Raw genomic sequence first — 15,558 nt, 5'->3', positions numbered from 1 at the left:
ATCGAATCTGTTTAATTAATATTATTTAACTACTGCACTAGGTATTGGAACCGAAGAAATGTCGGCCTTCTGTCCTGGTGTTTCACTTGAAACGACTGAACCACAACAGGGAAGAAACCAGGAGGCCTTGTTTCCATCGATGGTGATGATCCTACAGAAGGAGAACTCGTCACACAATGCGGCGAGTCTCATCGAGTCCTTCATGATCCAGATGACTCTGCAGGGAGTCCTCAGTGAGTTCACTTTATTAGTCCCTTACCAGTCCTACAAGTTTAGTCTCTGTATGTATACCGTCTGTCCCACTCACTCATTCATTCATTTCAACTTATTTTCATGCCTATATCAAATTAGTGTTCAAGCATGCTGTCCTGGGCTCACACCTCAGCTATCTGGGCTGTCTATCCAGGACAGTGGGTTAGTTGTTAGTTGTTAATAGTTAGTGAGAGAGAAGAGGGTATATTGGTGTTACACCTGCCCATTGAGTCATTAAAACTTGCTCTGGGTGGGATCCGGTACTGGGCTGAGAACCCTGTACCTACCAGCCTTATGTCCGATGGCTTAACCACGACACCACCGAGACCGGTATCTGTCCCACATATAGTTTTCAGGACTTTTTCTTCAAAGTACCTCAAGATATTAAGCTGAAATTTTGTGTAGCTTTATCATGTAGAGTGACAGATGAAGTTGGACTGTCTTTGGGATTTGACCATTTTTGACGGAGTTATGGCCTTTGAACTTGGGCTATTCAGAAATTTGTTTCCTCAGGCTCAGAATACAAGCATGACCATATTTTGCGATGGTGTTGTGGAGTATTACGTTCAAAAGATGCTTTGACATGGTATTTGTTCAGTTAGGGGCCACGATGAAGCATGCAAGAGGAATGTTTGTGGAGGGTTGGGTTAGATTTTTGCATTTTACAATCCAATTTTTAGGCTGTGCAGATTACAGGGTATGATGAGATTCAGAAAGCAAAGTTCCAAGGGGTCAATGGTACATACAATAATTTTTTTTTTTGGTTTTTTTCTTATTTCATCCAAATGTTTGTTCTTTATTTTGTTTGCTTTTGTTGTTTGGTTGTTGTTTTTTTCCCTGTGACATTCTTATTTCATCCAAAATGATGTTTTTACAACAATGTTGTGCCATTATGTTTGTTTGAAGCAGTGTCACATGCACTGTTCATTGAATTTATTGTTGTGTTTGTTTTTGTGTTCAGATGATGTACAAGTATATCAAAATCCATATGTGCTGCCCTGGGTGGAGATTTCAATAAGGTGACTTCCCTGATTCACTGTGTCTATGGGCTAGTACTTCCCGGGTGGATCAATGTTCCATGCAGCTACCTTCTCAGAAGGACTCCTCAATGCCCTGGGTGGAGATTTCAATAAGGTGTGTTCAGTAGTTTATTACAGTTCATCCTCATTCACTGTCTGTCTATCATTGATCCCCATCAGTGGGCCCATTGGGCTAGTATATCAAAATCCATGGTATGTGCTGTCCCTGGGTGGAGATTTCAATAAGGTGTGTTCAGTAGTTTATTACAGTTCATCCTCATTCACTGTCTGTCTATCATTGATCCCCATCAGTGGGCCCATTGGGCTAGTATATCAAAATCCATGGTATGTGCTGCCCTGGGTGGAGATTTCAATAAGGTGTGTTCAGTAGTTTATTACAGTTCATCCTCATTCACTGTCTGCCTATCATTGATCCCCATCAGTGGGCCCATTGGGCTAGTATATCAAAATCCATGGTATGTGCTGTCCTGGGTGGAGATTTCAATAAGGTGTGTTCAGTAGTTTATTACACTTCATCCTCATTCACTGTCTGTCTATCATTGATCCCCATCAGTGGGCCCATTGGGCTAGTATATCAAAATCCATGGTATGTGCTGTCCTGGGTGGAGATTTCAATAAGGTGTGTTCAGTAGTTTATTACACTTCATCCTCATTCACTGTCTGTCTATCATTGATCCCCATCAGTGGGCCCATTGGGCTAGTATATCAAAATCCATGGTATGTGCTGTCCTGGGTGGAGATTTCAATAAGGTGTGTTCAGTAGTTTATTACAAAATCCATGGTATGTGCTGTCCTGGGTGGAGATTTCAATAAGGTGTGTTCAGTAGTTTATTACACTTCATCATTGGGCTAGTATATCAAAATCCATGGTATGTGCTGCTGATTCACTGTCTGTCTATCATTGATCCCCATCAGTGGGCCCATTGGGCTAGTATATCAAAATCCATGGTATGTGCTGTCCTGGGTGGAGATTTCAATAAGGTGTGTTCAGTAGTTTATTACACTTCATCCTCATTCACTGTCTGTCTATCATTGATCCCTATCAGTGGGCCCATTGGGCTAGTATATCAAAATCCATGGTATGTGCTATCCTGTCTGGGATATAAAAAATCCCATACTATTAATAGAAAAATGTAGAAGTCGATCTTCCTCTCTAAGACCATATGTCAAAATTACCAAATGTTTGACATCCAATAGCCAATGATTAATAAATCAATGTGCTCTAGTGGTGTCATCAAACAAAACAAAATTTCAACATTTTAATATGAATATATAAAGGGCACAATGTTCTTCATTTTCTTTCTAAAGACCTGGGTTTTTTTTTTGAAAAATTGGAACCAGCAATGAGTCTTGTTAGCATGTTTTAAAGAACAACAGATTATTTTATTTTAGATATTCTAATTGGACGATGTCACTAAAAAACCAAATGTTATCCTTTGATAAACTTAGAAATGAGGTCATGATTAATCAGTAGCGTAGTGTGGGCGGGGCCACCAAGGCAGTTGCCCTGGGTGCAAAATTCTGGACTGGTGGAAGGGACTCTGGGATTGCTAATGGTCCACTGGTTAGCTGGCGCAATACTTGCCTTGCCCTGGCCGCTGGCAATCCACACTACGCCACTGTGATTAATAATTAATATATGTGTATTTGTAACTAAATAAGTTGTGTTGTATGTAATATAAGAATTGTTTATCAATTTTGTTGAATTTATCAATGTACAAATCACAAATTTAGTGTAAAATTGCTTTGCTATGCTATTTGATTTTATACAATTTGTGACTGTTATACGTCAATAAATTCATAAAAAAGTACAAATTATTCTTATATATATATATATTATAAAAAAAATTAAATTGAGTCTAGTCAGCATGTTTTAAAGCTTAATGTTTCTGCTGGTGAACCACTGATTATTGTATATCCAAGTGTTCTGAGCTTTGTGAATAGTAATATAAATCCTTCTGTTTCTCTAGTGTCCTGAATACGAACTGCAGCGAGGCTATCTTGTCCCGGCTATCCACACCAACCCGGAACTGGAACAGGTCTCCATCTTGCTGCTCCTGGGTCATGACATTCTCAAGTCTTGTGGCCTCTTTATTGGTGAGATTCTCGTCTGTAAATTCCTCGCGAATTAAAGAGAACCAGTCGCTGTTAACAGTGCAAACATTATAGTTTTCATCAGCTGACTAAGTTGATGTTGAAATGGTGAAACATTACAGAAATATTTCCGATGTTTGGTGTCAGAAGTTTGAGTATTTGTTTTAAATTGATCAGTGGTTAAACAAATTTAAATGATTAAATTGTGAGTTAGATTTAGATGTTTTAAAAAAAATTGGTTAATTTAACCAGAACTGAAATCAATATTTAATTATAAAAAATGTATTTACTGATTACACTATACATTTCATCAAGATTTTTTGTTTTAAACAGGAAAAATCTTGAAACTGGTGCCACATAGTAAAACTCCAGTTATCTCCCCTTTCGACGATGGGATTGAGTTGCTTGGTTTGAAGTGGCTTCCAGCACTGAAGAAATCACAGGCGAAGGAAGTGACGCCATTTGAAGTTGGAGATATTCCTTGGAAAGAAAGCATAAAGAATCTTACTTCAGGTAAGAATATTTATTAATTGTGCATTCAGCCGACACTTGATAGTATATAAGTTAATGTTAGCAGATAAGAATTTATTACATAATGTGAGTTTTAACATGAGTTTTAGTGAATATGGCAACTTAGCTAATTGGGAAAATGTAGATGAAAAATTACATATACACGAATTAACACTCCAAATCCATTAGAAACATTTATCTTGTATTTCATTATTAGAAAATATGTTGATGTATAACAGTTATGGTATTATGACTGTTATACATTGAAAAATTTGCCAAATATAAACAACATTTCTTATAATTACAAGCAGCACAACTAATGTAGTTTGAAATACATATAAATCTGTTTGTTTTATCCTTATCATGATCCATTTTCTGTAGTGACATTCAGGATAACATTTGTTTTTTAATGACAATGTCCACTTACAATCAAGTCACTTGAATATAAGATGAAAATTTGTAATTATATTTAATTTGTATGATTTATACTCTCTTCACATTGGCTATCAACATTTTTCAGGCATGTATTTCAAAAGGTTTTCTTACATTGTCTTGACTTATTTTTTGTATCGAGGTGTTAGTGTGGGTGTTATATCCCCCCTGCTCCAAGCAGATGTTTTTTCAATATGTATTCTAGGTAGCATGACTAGCCTACCCTCTAAAAACAAAACAGGGAAAATAAAATTCACTCAGCACAGTGTAGACCTACCTACACAATTCCCTGCACACGCGTTTGTACATATTTATGTGAAATGCCTGTTAGCCGCTGATAAAACCTTTAAGTAATTTTTTTTTCTTTTGTTACAGAACCGGTGTTGGTTTTAGCATTGAGGGGTGTGAACATCTACAAACGGCTGTCGGTCATAGTTCCGACACGAGTGAGCGAGACCGTGCAACAGAATCTCGCCAAACCGATAGACAAGCTGATGTCGCAGACAGTCGATGAAGCATACACCTACGCTCGTTTGTTCTTCACCGCTCATGACCTGCACTGTGACCCTTCGTCACGACCTTTGTTACCTTACCTGCCAGAGTCAACGCTTCACAGCAGTTTTATTAAGGAAGATGGGTTTCTGTGAGTCCTATAAAGTTTCCATCACCATTTTTAGCCACACAGACACCTTTACATATTACCTAAAATGTAACTGTGTGGATAATGACCACAGATGTTATTACCAGAGTGTGTTTCGGTATCATCGGTATTAGGAATAAAAAATTGTATTATATGAGCCAGTGTCTGAACAACTTCAATGATAAATTGCCATTGAAATGATGTCATTTTATGAGTATGAATGCATACATTAAATTAATTTTTGAGTGTCTTCGTAGTCCATTTGTTTACATGTCAATAATGGTAGTCCCTTGACTTGATTAATTTGCATCTAATTTGAAAAGTTATAAAATTCTGAAAATATGTAATATCACATAATGTTACGTATTTTATTGTATACACTATCTATTATAGGATTAAAAAAAAATGTATTATTGAATTCTTTCTTTTCCCCAGAGACCTGAAGGCTGGAATACTGGATGAGCCTTGTGAGGAGAACATTCTGGAGGAGATACTAACCGGACCGCAGCCATTCACGTCCACCCTGGTGGTCAAACCGTCGGCCGTCCGCAAACATCTCGCCAAAATACTGAAGAAAGTCAAACAGGAAGATTTCAGAATCGTGGGTCTATGTCTGCAGGTTTTAGATGAGACGTTGGCGTCATCGCTCTTACCACCAGAAATCAGTGAGGTAAATCAATGTATTATACAGTCGAAACTGTGTGAACGACTACCACAGCTCGTATATCAATGGCCACATTTTGTGCTCTTCTTTCATACTGTGAGGAAAGTGCATATGAAAGATCTTGATCTTACAAACATGTGGAAATGGATCTGTATTGGTATATTACATGGATTTGATCCATATCATTATGCATGATAATAGTGGTGGTACATTTATTTATATTATAAAAACATGTTTGCAAATGTACAAAACAGATATACCAATTTAATCTTTCTGTAGTAATAAAGACCAGGATACTCAGGGTTTTGTCAATTCCACAAAATTCAACTAACTTTCAGACAAAGTAGGTTGTTTCATTTAAACTTTTTTTAATCATAATATAGAAAGGTGGTATATAATAAATACAGAACCACAAACCAGTTATTTTCCCTCATGATATTTATTGCATTCATTTATAGTGGGGTGGGACGTAACCCAGTGGTAAAGCGTTCAGTGGTCTAGGATCGATCCCTATTGCTGGACCCATTGGGCTATTTCTCGTGTAACAACTGGTGTAACAAGGCTGTGGTATGTACTATCCTGTCTGTGGGATGGTGCATATAAAAGATTCCCTGCTGCTAATCGAAAAGAGTAGCCCATGAAGTGGCGACAGCAGGTTTCCTCCCTCAATATCTGTGTGGTCCTTAACCATATGTCTGATGCCATATAACTGTCAATAAAATGTGTTGAGTGCGTCGTTAAATAAAACATTTCCTTCTTCCTTCCTTCATTTATAGTGCACAAGATTTAAACTACTTGACTGCAAAATGCTCTGGTGTAAAATATACTTGCACACCATAAACTTGTGCAATAAACAGTATCGGAAAACAACAGGAATGTAGTTCTGTATCTGTATTGTCAAGATCCCTTTGCTTCTAATCCACACAATATTGGATGTGAGTGTTTTTTCTCTCTCATGCTGTGACGAAATATAGTAATTAACCACAGTAGCCACTGTTCAAAAGACGTGATGGAATATGACAAAATAATTTCTCTGTGTTTTCAACAGGATGTGGAGTTGTGTGAGCAGCACATGACTCACTTGACGTTGAGTGTGAGCCTGTGTCTGTGTCTGCAGCGCGAGAACGCCGTCAAGAAACTGGTGGATCTCCTTGGACCGACCGACCCGCAGAGTGCCAGACGACACAGTCAGTTCTTGTGGCGCGGAGTCTTCGGGACAGACACTGTCGCCAACGGGCTTCATAGTAAGTGGGTATTACACCAGCGGTCACTTTAACAGGAAAAATATTTTTTATATTTGCTCTCTTAAGAATATAATGTGCATTGGTATCATTGTATTACACCAGGGGTCACTTGTAACAGGGCAAATACTTTTCATGTTTACTCTCTTAAGAATATAACATTCATTGATATCATTGTATTATTGCATTATACTTTGGTAATATTGGGCCAGTGTAACCCAGTGGTATTACACCAGCGGTCACTCGTAACAGGGAAAATACTTTTTATATTTGCTCTCTTAAGAATATAATGTGCATTGGTATTATTAGACTATTTAGTGCTTATAGGTCTATGACTTTGTCGGTACTAAATATGATGTCAAGTATTAAAAAAAAGTTGACCTTTCTACTGTACATCTTTGTTTCCATCGTTAACTGATACATAATACAGTTTGTTAGAGATCTTTTTAACAGAATAAATAGAATTTGTTGGGAGGGTTTTAAAATTATTTATGAAATTGAAAAAATAGAAAGTTATAACAATATTTAGAATAGTGTAAAGTGATTTACATCATTTGAAGAAAAATATTTTTTAGAGGTAAAATGGTCATGATAATAATTAGAATATCTGTAATAAATTCAGTACCAGTTATTATTAAGGTTATATCCCTTGTGAAATAATATGATTGTAATTTGTTTATTATCCTCCATATATTTGTGGGTTTAGGATTCAGAGTTCACCTAAGGTGCTTGGGTTAAAGTAACAAATTAAGTTAGTACATTTTCAGGCAGTGTTTTGTTGTCTTTAAGAAGACTCACTTTGAATTGTGTCGGTAAATGATTCTGTATCTTGTAGGTTCTGCAAACTACAAGAAAGCTATTTATGAACAAAAATTGTTTTTCCCCGATGGCCTCTGCTGCCAGAAAACTGAAACATTGGAATTGGAAGGAGTGAGTATCAACCTTTAGACCAGAAAAAGTATTTTTAAATTTGGGAATATTTAATATGGCCTCTGAATTTTGTACAATGTACTGAAAGTTGGTCGGTGTTTACAGGTTTAAAAATAATTTGACATTATAAAACTTGAGATGGATATTATAACCATAGGACTATATTTAGAGTCATTTCACTGTTTAATTTTCATTTATGTTTTAAATTTGAAGAGAAAGATACATGTATGATTATCTCATGTGCTGGTTAGCTCATGATTCTGTTGTGTGTTAATTCCCTATTGGCCTGAAATCCATCTCAGAGGTCCTAATTTTTCACCCTGTGCTGTCTTATCTCCAGCAGGCAAACACATATCCATTTTGTTCTTCTATCTGTCAGTTGTTGCTTTTCAGATTACCTGTCCTGCTGTTGACAGTCAGATTGACGTGATGTTTTATAAGAACCGAGGCATAGAACTCCACCACAAACCTCACACATCAGACAGCACAGACAACTCAACACAAGGTATTTTATTGTATACTCTCATTAAGTCTTTAGTTTTATCTTGGACAGAACTGTCTGACATACTTGACCACCTCTCTGATTGAAGCATACAAACAATTACTTCATTCAGACAGCTATAAAATCGTCACATCACAATTGCTTTCAGTGTTTTGGTATATGATGAACTTTTCATTAATTAATACCAACATTAAGTGAAGTATTGAACATGTGTAACTTGACTCAATTTGGGATTTTCGTACAGTATATAGTATTACAGTTGTTGAAACTGAAGTATTAAAACAAGGGTTGAAATTGGCTGAAACTCCTCTCAGTCATTTTGTCTGGTAAGCTACAAATTCTGCCAGGCCGAATCAAAACCTGCCGAAACAAACATGATTATACTGATGGAAAGAAATAAAGGATCACACAGATAGCAACAAGAAATAATGACTGCATTAAAAATCATTTCATATTGTCAGAAATTGACTGGGAACATATAGGCAGCACATTCAACACTACAGACATTCAATCCCACATTACAACTTGGTATGAAATACAGACATTACTACGCTAGTAGTGAATTAAATTTATGTGTTCAATTATTTCTTTCCATCAGTATATATGTATAATATACAGAAAGAAAAAGAAAAAAAAATTTAACTTATGATTTATAATCATTTACATCTGTGGTGGAATCAATTTTATCAATATTTTGATGTACATATGGCTCGGTAGGCAAGAAAAATCTCCCGGCCCATGGTGAATTTGACTGGCAAAAACATGTGTCGAAACAGCAGTATTTCAATGACTGTAAACATCTTTGACTTGTCCCAATTTGTGATTTTCATACAATATATGACATAGTAATTGTTGTAACTGATGTATTGATGTTTAACTCTTCTCCATCCATTACTCCACAATTGGTGTAACAAAGACCATGGTATATATTATCCTGTCAGTCGGATGGTGCATATAAAGGATGCCTTGTTGCTAACCAAAAGGAGTAGCTCAGTATGTGACAGTAACAGATTTCCAATCTCATTATCTGTGTGGTCTTTAGGCATACATGTATGTCCAATGCCATAGGATAATAATTAAATAATATTGAGTGTTTTCGTTAAATAAAACATTCTTTTCTTTCTTTCTTCTCTGATGCTGATTTACAGATGTGCATGAGTTGCTACTGCAGACGACGTGTCTGGTGTTGTCACCATCAATGATGTCGGGTGGATCGCGAGACGGCCGGCCGGGATGTGCGGACGTACTCGATATGTTACTCAGTCATGGGTGAGAACTCGTTTAGATGTACATCTGACATGTAGTCTTACTTTTGCCATGTACGAAGTTGAAGTTTATTTTCTTCAACAACACCACTAGAGCACATTGATTAATTAATCATCAACTATGGGATGTAAAATATTTAGATATAAAGCTATTTAAAAGTTCAATTTTATGGGTGAAACCGACTTAATATAATAACCTCCTGTTCACAACAAATTGAGGAAAGGAAAACGGTTTGAGATGTCTGTTAAAGTTATGCCAGAATGTGCACGTATTAATAGCAGTGTTACTTTTATGTCTTAGCTATCAAATGTGTTTGCTGCTTTATCAATAGGAGTAGCCTATGTGGCAGCAGGTTTCCTCTCGTTCCTTCTCAAATGACCTTATGTTACACACTAAAAAAAATTAAAATGTGTTGAGATGTCATTAAACAAATATTCTGTTCCTTTCCCCTTTGTTTCTCTGTTCCTCTTTCTCCGTCTTTCTCTCTCTTTCTCTCTCTGTCTCGCTCTCTCCCCCCCCCTCTCTCTCTCTCTCTCTCTCTCTCTCTCTCTCTCTCTCTCTCTCTCTCTCTCTCTCTCTCTCTCTCTCTGTCAGTCTCTATTTCTCTATCTCTTTCTATTTCTGTCTGTATATCTCTCAATCTCTATCTCTCCCCATCCTCTCTCCACTCTCACTCCCTCTTTTTCCCTCCCTCCATCTCTGTCTTTCTTCTCTCTTTCTTTTCTATCTCTCTCCCCTCTCTTTTCCTCCCTCTCTCTGTATCTTTCTCTATCTCTGCCTGTGTGTCTCTCCCTGTTTCTCTCTCTCTTTCTATCTCTCTATCTCTATCTCTTTCTATCTCTCTCAATCTCCGTCTTTCTCTATAATCTCTCCCCTCTCACTCCCTCTCTTTCCCTCCCTCCCTCTTTATCTCTCTTCCCCTCTCTCTTTTTCTATCTCTCTTCCCTCTCTTTCCTTCCCTCACTCTGTCTTTCTCTATCTCTGCATGTGTGTGTCTCCCTGTTTCTCTCTCTCTCTTTCTATCTGTCTATCTCTATTTCTTTCTCTCTCTCTTTCTCTTTCTCTCTCTCTCTCTCTCTCTCTTTCTCTCTCTCTCGCTCTCTCTCTCTCTCTCTCTCTCTCTCCAAAATATCACCAATATATTACCTGTAATTTAATCATCTGCTCTCTCTGTCATTATATCACCAATATATTACCTGTAATTTAATCATGTTCTGAGGTGTCATTATACAAATATTGTTTTGTTTCAGTTTTGAGCTGTATGCTGCGAGAATGGTGTGGTTTACCAGGCCTCAGGCCGAGCAGTTCCTACACATCATGGACGTGGGCAACTTCAGACAGGTGACTGGCAAACTAATTACATAGTGTGGGCTTTCAGTCTTATCAGGGAAAATATCCATAAAACATAATCACATGTGAGCAACTTTAAACAGGTGACGTGCCACACTTCATACATAATGTGTTTCAGTATTATCTGGAAAAATATACTCAAAACATGTGAGCAACTTTAAGTAGGTGAACAATGTTTTTTTGTAAATTATTTCATTTTGATTTCATGTAAGAAGAAAGAAAAGTGTTTTGAAAATACCCCCCCCCCCCCACCCCCGAATATTTTGGTGTGCAATTTGTAAAACAATCAGCACAGAAAAAAATAACTTGTAGTAAACACCATAGTAAGAAAACCGTGTTCCCTGTGGGAAGGACTATAGTAATATATCAAGTGATATTTTAATGTTGAATGCAGGTTCCCTTGTTGCTGTCAGGACCGAGTGTTGTTCTTGTTCTAGAGAGAGACAACGCTGTACTCGCCTTCGACACCATTCTTAGAGGGTGAGTAGTAGACAATTACTGATAATTTAGGGCTTAATAAAGTGGTTCTGATTTTTATTTTCAGTTTGTTCATATTTAGGATTGTTCATTTAAATCATCAGATTTAATTTTTTTGTAGTTTATATAATCAGCTCACCACATTTTGACATTTAGTCAAGTACACAGTCCTTCATTCATTTGTTTGTCTGTCTGTCCATTTCCTTCCATCCATTTATCCATCCATCCATCACTCCATCCATCCATCCATCTACACACCTATTCATCCATCCATCCACCCATCCACCAACATATTCATCAAACCATTTATCCATTGATCCTTCCATCCATCCATCCATCCATCCATCCATCCACCTATCCATCCATCCATCCACCCATCCTCCCATCCATCCAACAGTCCATGCAAACATTCATCTGAACATCCCTCCATTCATTCAGTCATCCCATCCATGCATCCATGCACATGCATGAACACAGCAGCTTTTGATTTTAACAAAAAAACATTTCATTAATGAAGTGGACAGGCCATAAGATTATTTATCACGCAGTAATGTCTTTTGTAGGAGATATCCCTGGCACTATAATTTGTGATATCTCCGCAGGAGATATCGCTTCTTATAATCTTGATGGGTCAAATTTTAATCACAAGACAATGTTTTGTTACGTCATTGTTTTTGTTTCAGCGCTAAACCTACCATTAGTGATGTCACACCAGTGCCGTTCTGCTACTTAACATGTCTACTGCTGACATGCAACTCACCTTACTGACATTGTTTACAACTGTCACAAATGAAAAGAATGATAATGGATGATAAAAAGAATACCCCCCTCGTGTCTTGTGATATCATAATTTATCAGCACTCGTTGATAAAAGTATAAAAATCCTTGGCAAGCCTGAGATTTCATACATGTACCTTTATCAACGAGTGCTGATAAATTATGATATCACAAGACACGAGGGAAGTATCCTCTATATAACGCCTCTCCAGAATGTTTCTGTGTGTTTGTCAGACAGACAGAAATTGTGAAAGTGAAATGTGTTTTATGTTTTTTATAGGACTGTGTCTGCTGACAGTTTGCTCAAGCAATGTGGAGAGGACATCTATAAACCTTCATCACTTCAACAAGTAGGTTTTCAATTTAAAACATTTTTCTTTTTTATCTTCTTTTTGTGTTTTTAATTTCACTGCAGAACATACAGGATTCAAAGTTCACTTGATGCATATTGATATAAGAAAAATACAAGAATAAATTAATGTTATAAAGAGTATTGGAAATCTGTAAATCAGTTCATATATACTCTTCAAAAAAGTAGGGGAACTCTAATAAGAATTTACAGTTGCCAAAATTGTAAGGTATATTAGCTGTGGGGAATGGATATATGATAATAGTGAATTAATTGGGCAAACATTACAACCGGTACTTCAGTATTACAGTAGGTTTTATGACCATCGAAGATCTTGAAGGATGATTGGGGTCAGAAGTGAAATTTGAAAGTTGACGTTTTTTTTATCAATAAATCGCAAATTCAAACAGTAAAAATGACTAAAAACTAAACAATAAAAACTGTATGATCAACAGAATGAAAAAGATTGACAGAATTAATGTTCCACAGTGATTAATGGACCTTCCTGGAAATTGTCAAAATCGAGAATGACGCCCCACGCACGTGTACGAGGCAGATGCACGTGCAAACTATGGAATATGTTTCGGTATGTTGATAAACAGACCTGAACGTTCTTTACTAGGATGTCTGTGATCAAAACGTATATTCGGTCTAATAGTTGATATTAACATTAATATTTCAGGTTCCCCTACCTTTTTGAAGAGTGTATTTTTAAATAATAAAATTTCTGTTCTATCTGTTGACATCACTTTATAGTGGTACTTTGTCTTATTGAGTGTTATTGTTTAAGAACCAAAAATATAGTTTTAGAAATACAACACATCAAGCAAAAATATTGGGATTGGGGGTGGGGTCAATAAAAAAGTGAAAATAATCAGAGTAGCCTTTATCCTTGGGGTGTAAAAAAAAAAAATGGGATCCTATTGAAAACAAATGACTATTTTCTAAACATAATAATAATGATTATGGTTTTTCCCCTTTTGTTATTTCAGTCACATCGTCTCGTTTCATTCTTCTTTGATCACCTGATGCCTGGAAGTCAGCTAAAAATAGTCTCAAAATAGTCATGTGACCAGATGGATGGATCACATGATCAGCCAAAATAGATGGAAACTTCCATTTTCGTGGCATTCAGTTTTGTTTTTCTATCCTGTTTGTTGTATAAACAGGGCTATGTATTGATCTTAATATTTTCACTGGTGTTTGTTAAATGAGAGGTCTTGTTACGTGGCATGGAAGTGTTCGATAAGTGTCGAACAAGAAATGTGGAGTTCAGATATGGAAGGCTGTATTACTGTATAGGAAATGTTTCCATGGTGACGTAGGATAGTGGTCATATTACAAGAAATGTGTACAGTGTTAAGATATGGATATATGGAAGGGTGTATTATTGTACAAGAAAATTATCTGTGATGTATGATGTAAAAATATTTTGTAAATGGTAATTTGGTACGAAAGATTTCCTGTGATGTGTTGCTGCATTATGGAGATAGTTTGTGGGAGTTATTGTTGACTGTATTATAATATTTTGGTATAGTGGTTATGAATTTGTGATAATACCTTTCCAAATCAGCAAACATAAGTAGTCCATAAGATATGATTTTTAGCAGAACCAAAAAAATGTAAGCCCTCAAAAATGAAGGATTTCTCAATATTAAGATTGCTCAAGGTGAAGAATTGTCAAAAAAGAAATGCAATGAAACCTCTTAAGACTGGACCCTCTGTAAACTGGAATTGTCTCAAAAACCGGACGTTTTACAGTTCCTTTTCAAAATCCAGGACAGAACTTAACCTCTCTAAACTGGATCCCTCTTTTAACCAGACATTTGTCTTGGTCCCAAGGGTGTCCGGTTTAGAGGGGTTACACTGTAGTTGCAGAAAAGAGGGCTTCCACACAAGCAAACACACATGCACGCACACACACACACAGACACACACACACACACACACACACACAGACACATACACAGGCACACACACACAACACACAGGCACACACACAGGCACACACACACACAACACACACACACAACACACACAGAACACACAGAGACACACAACACACACACAGGCACACACAACACACACACAGGCACACACACACAGAGACACGCACACACACGGACAGACACACACACACACATGCACACACACACACACACACACACACCTCCATTGACAAACCTGAGTTTTGTTGGACATTTTAAATTGGATTGTACAACTAAGGTCTGTCAATTTAATCCGAGTTTACGAGATGCTTCAGTTTATGATGTTTAATTGTTTAAATCAAACAAGCAGGTTTTGAATGTTATTTACCATTGACTATTTGTGTGTGTTTTTTATATTTACATTATTGTTGTTAATTTATTTAAATTTGCAACAAATGTGTTTTGTGTTAATTGATTTAGTGTAATACATCCATTTTAAGATGTGTGGTTTATTTGTGTTTATGGTGTGTATACCATTAATAACTACAGTATTCTGGCCATTTTGTCACCTTAATCTTCAATTTACAGGAGAGAACAAATTCTTATTTATTATTGACCGTCCATGAAGTCAGTGTTTGTTGTTTTTGGTTCATAAAACCTCATAATATTGCCCAGAACATGATCAACAGTTGTTTTATTACGTAACAAGCATTCTGAGAGTACTGCTAAAGCAATACACATCATCTACTGGGCCCAACAACAAATATACACAAAATGTCATCTCAGTATCTTGAGGTATTATGAAACAAAAGTGTCGACTTCGACTTATTTTTACATGCCCATATAGTGGTGCATCCAGAAAATCCATTTGGGGGGTGGGGGTGGGGGGGAGGCAGTGACATGAGATGGAATGCCAAGGAAACTTTGGGGGAGGTTTGGAGGGGGATCGTAAAAAATTTAATATATAATAAAATTATAACTGTCGCAAAACTTAGGGCCCCCCCCCCCCCCCCCTTAGATCTGCCTCTGCCATATACCACTAAGGTTTCGAGCATGTCTGTCCCGGATCCTGTCTCTGGGTAGCCAGGGGCATGACCCGGAACAGA

At 36.9% G+C, this 15,558-nt stretch overlaps 1 protein-coding gene across 1 annotated transcript in view; it reads left to right on the top strand.

Annotated features, from left to right (window-relative positions):
- The window catches only part of LOC121386029 (dynein axonemal-associated protein 1-like), a 30,827-nt gene extending 16,319 nt beyond the window's left edge, over positions 1 to 14,508 (top strand). The window contains exons 13-27 of the mRNA XM_041516824.1: positions 42 to 233; positions 1,214 to 1,224; positions 1,306 to 1,386; positions 3,263 to 3,389; positions 3,720 to 3,899; positions 4,704 to 4,971; positions 5,404 to 5,638; positions 6,681 to 6,876; positions 7,709 to 7,803; positions 8,197 to 8,308; positions 9,454 to 9,574; positions 10,822 to 10,912; positions 11,316 to 11,401; positions 12,456 to 12,525; positions 13,517 to 14,508. Of these exons, the coding sequence (XP_041372758.1) occupies positions 42 to 233; positions 1,214 to 1,224; positions 1,306 to 1,386; positions 3,263 to 3,389; positions 3,720 to 3,899; positions 4,704 to 4,971; positions 5,404 to 5,638; positions 6,681 to 6,876; positions 7,709 to 7,803; positions 8,197 to 8,308; positions 9,454 to 9,574; positions 10,822 to 10,912; positions 11,316 to 11,401; positions 12,456 to 12,525; positions 13,517 to 13,588 (1,937 nt within the window). The 3' untranslated portion in view covers positions 13,589 to 14,508. The remainder of the gene's footprint in view (positions 1 to 41; positions 234 to 1,213; positions 1,225 to 1,305; positions 1,387 to 3,262; positions 3,390 to 3,719; positions 3,900 to 4,703; positions 4,972 to 5,403; positions 5,639 to 6,680; positions 6,877 to 7,708; positions 7,804 to 8,196; positions 8,309 to 9,453; positions 9,575 to 10,821; positions 10,913 to 11,315; positions 11,402 to 12,455; positions 12,526 to 13,516) is intronic.
- The last annotated feature ends 1,050 nt before the right edge of the window (positions 14,509 to 15,558 follow it).

The sequence above is a fragment of the Gigantopelta aegis genome, chromosome 12 (assembly GCF_016097555.1).
Source record: "Gigantopelta aegis isolate Gae_Host chromosome 12, Gae_host_genome, whole genome shotgun sequence".
NCBI classification, from domain to species: domain Eukaryota; kingdom Metazoa; phylum Mollusca; class Gastropoda; order Neomphalida; family Peltospiridae; genus Gigantopelta; species Gigantopelta aegis.
Note: the sequence above shows the minus strand (reverse complement) of the source record. Positions and strands in the feature narration are given on the sequence as shown.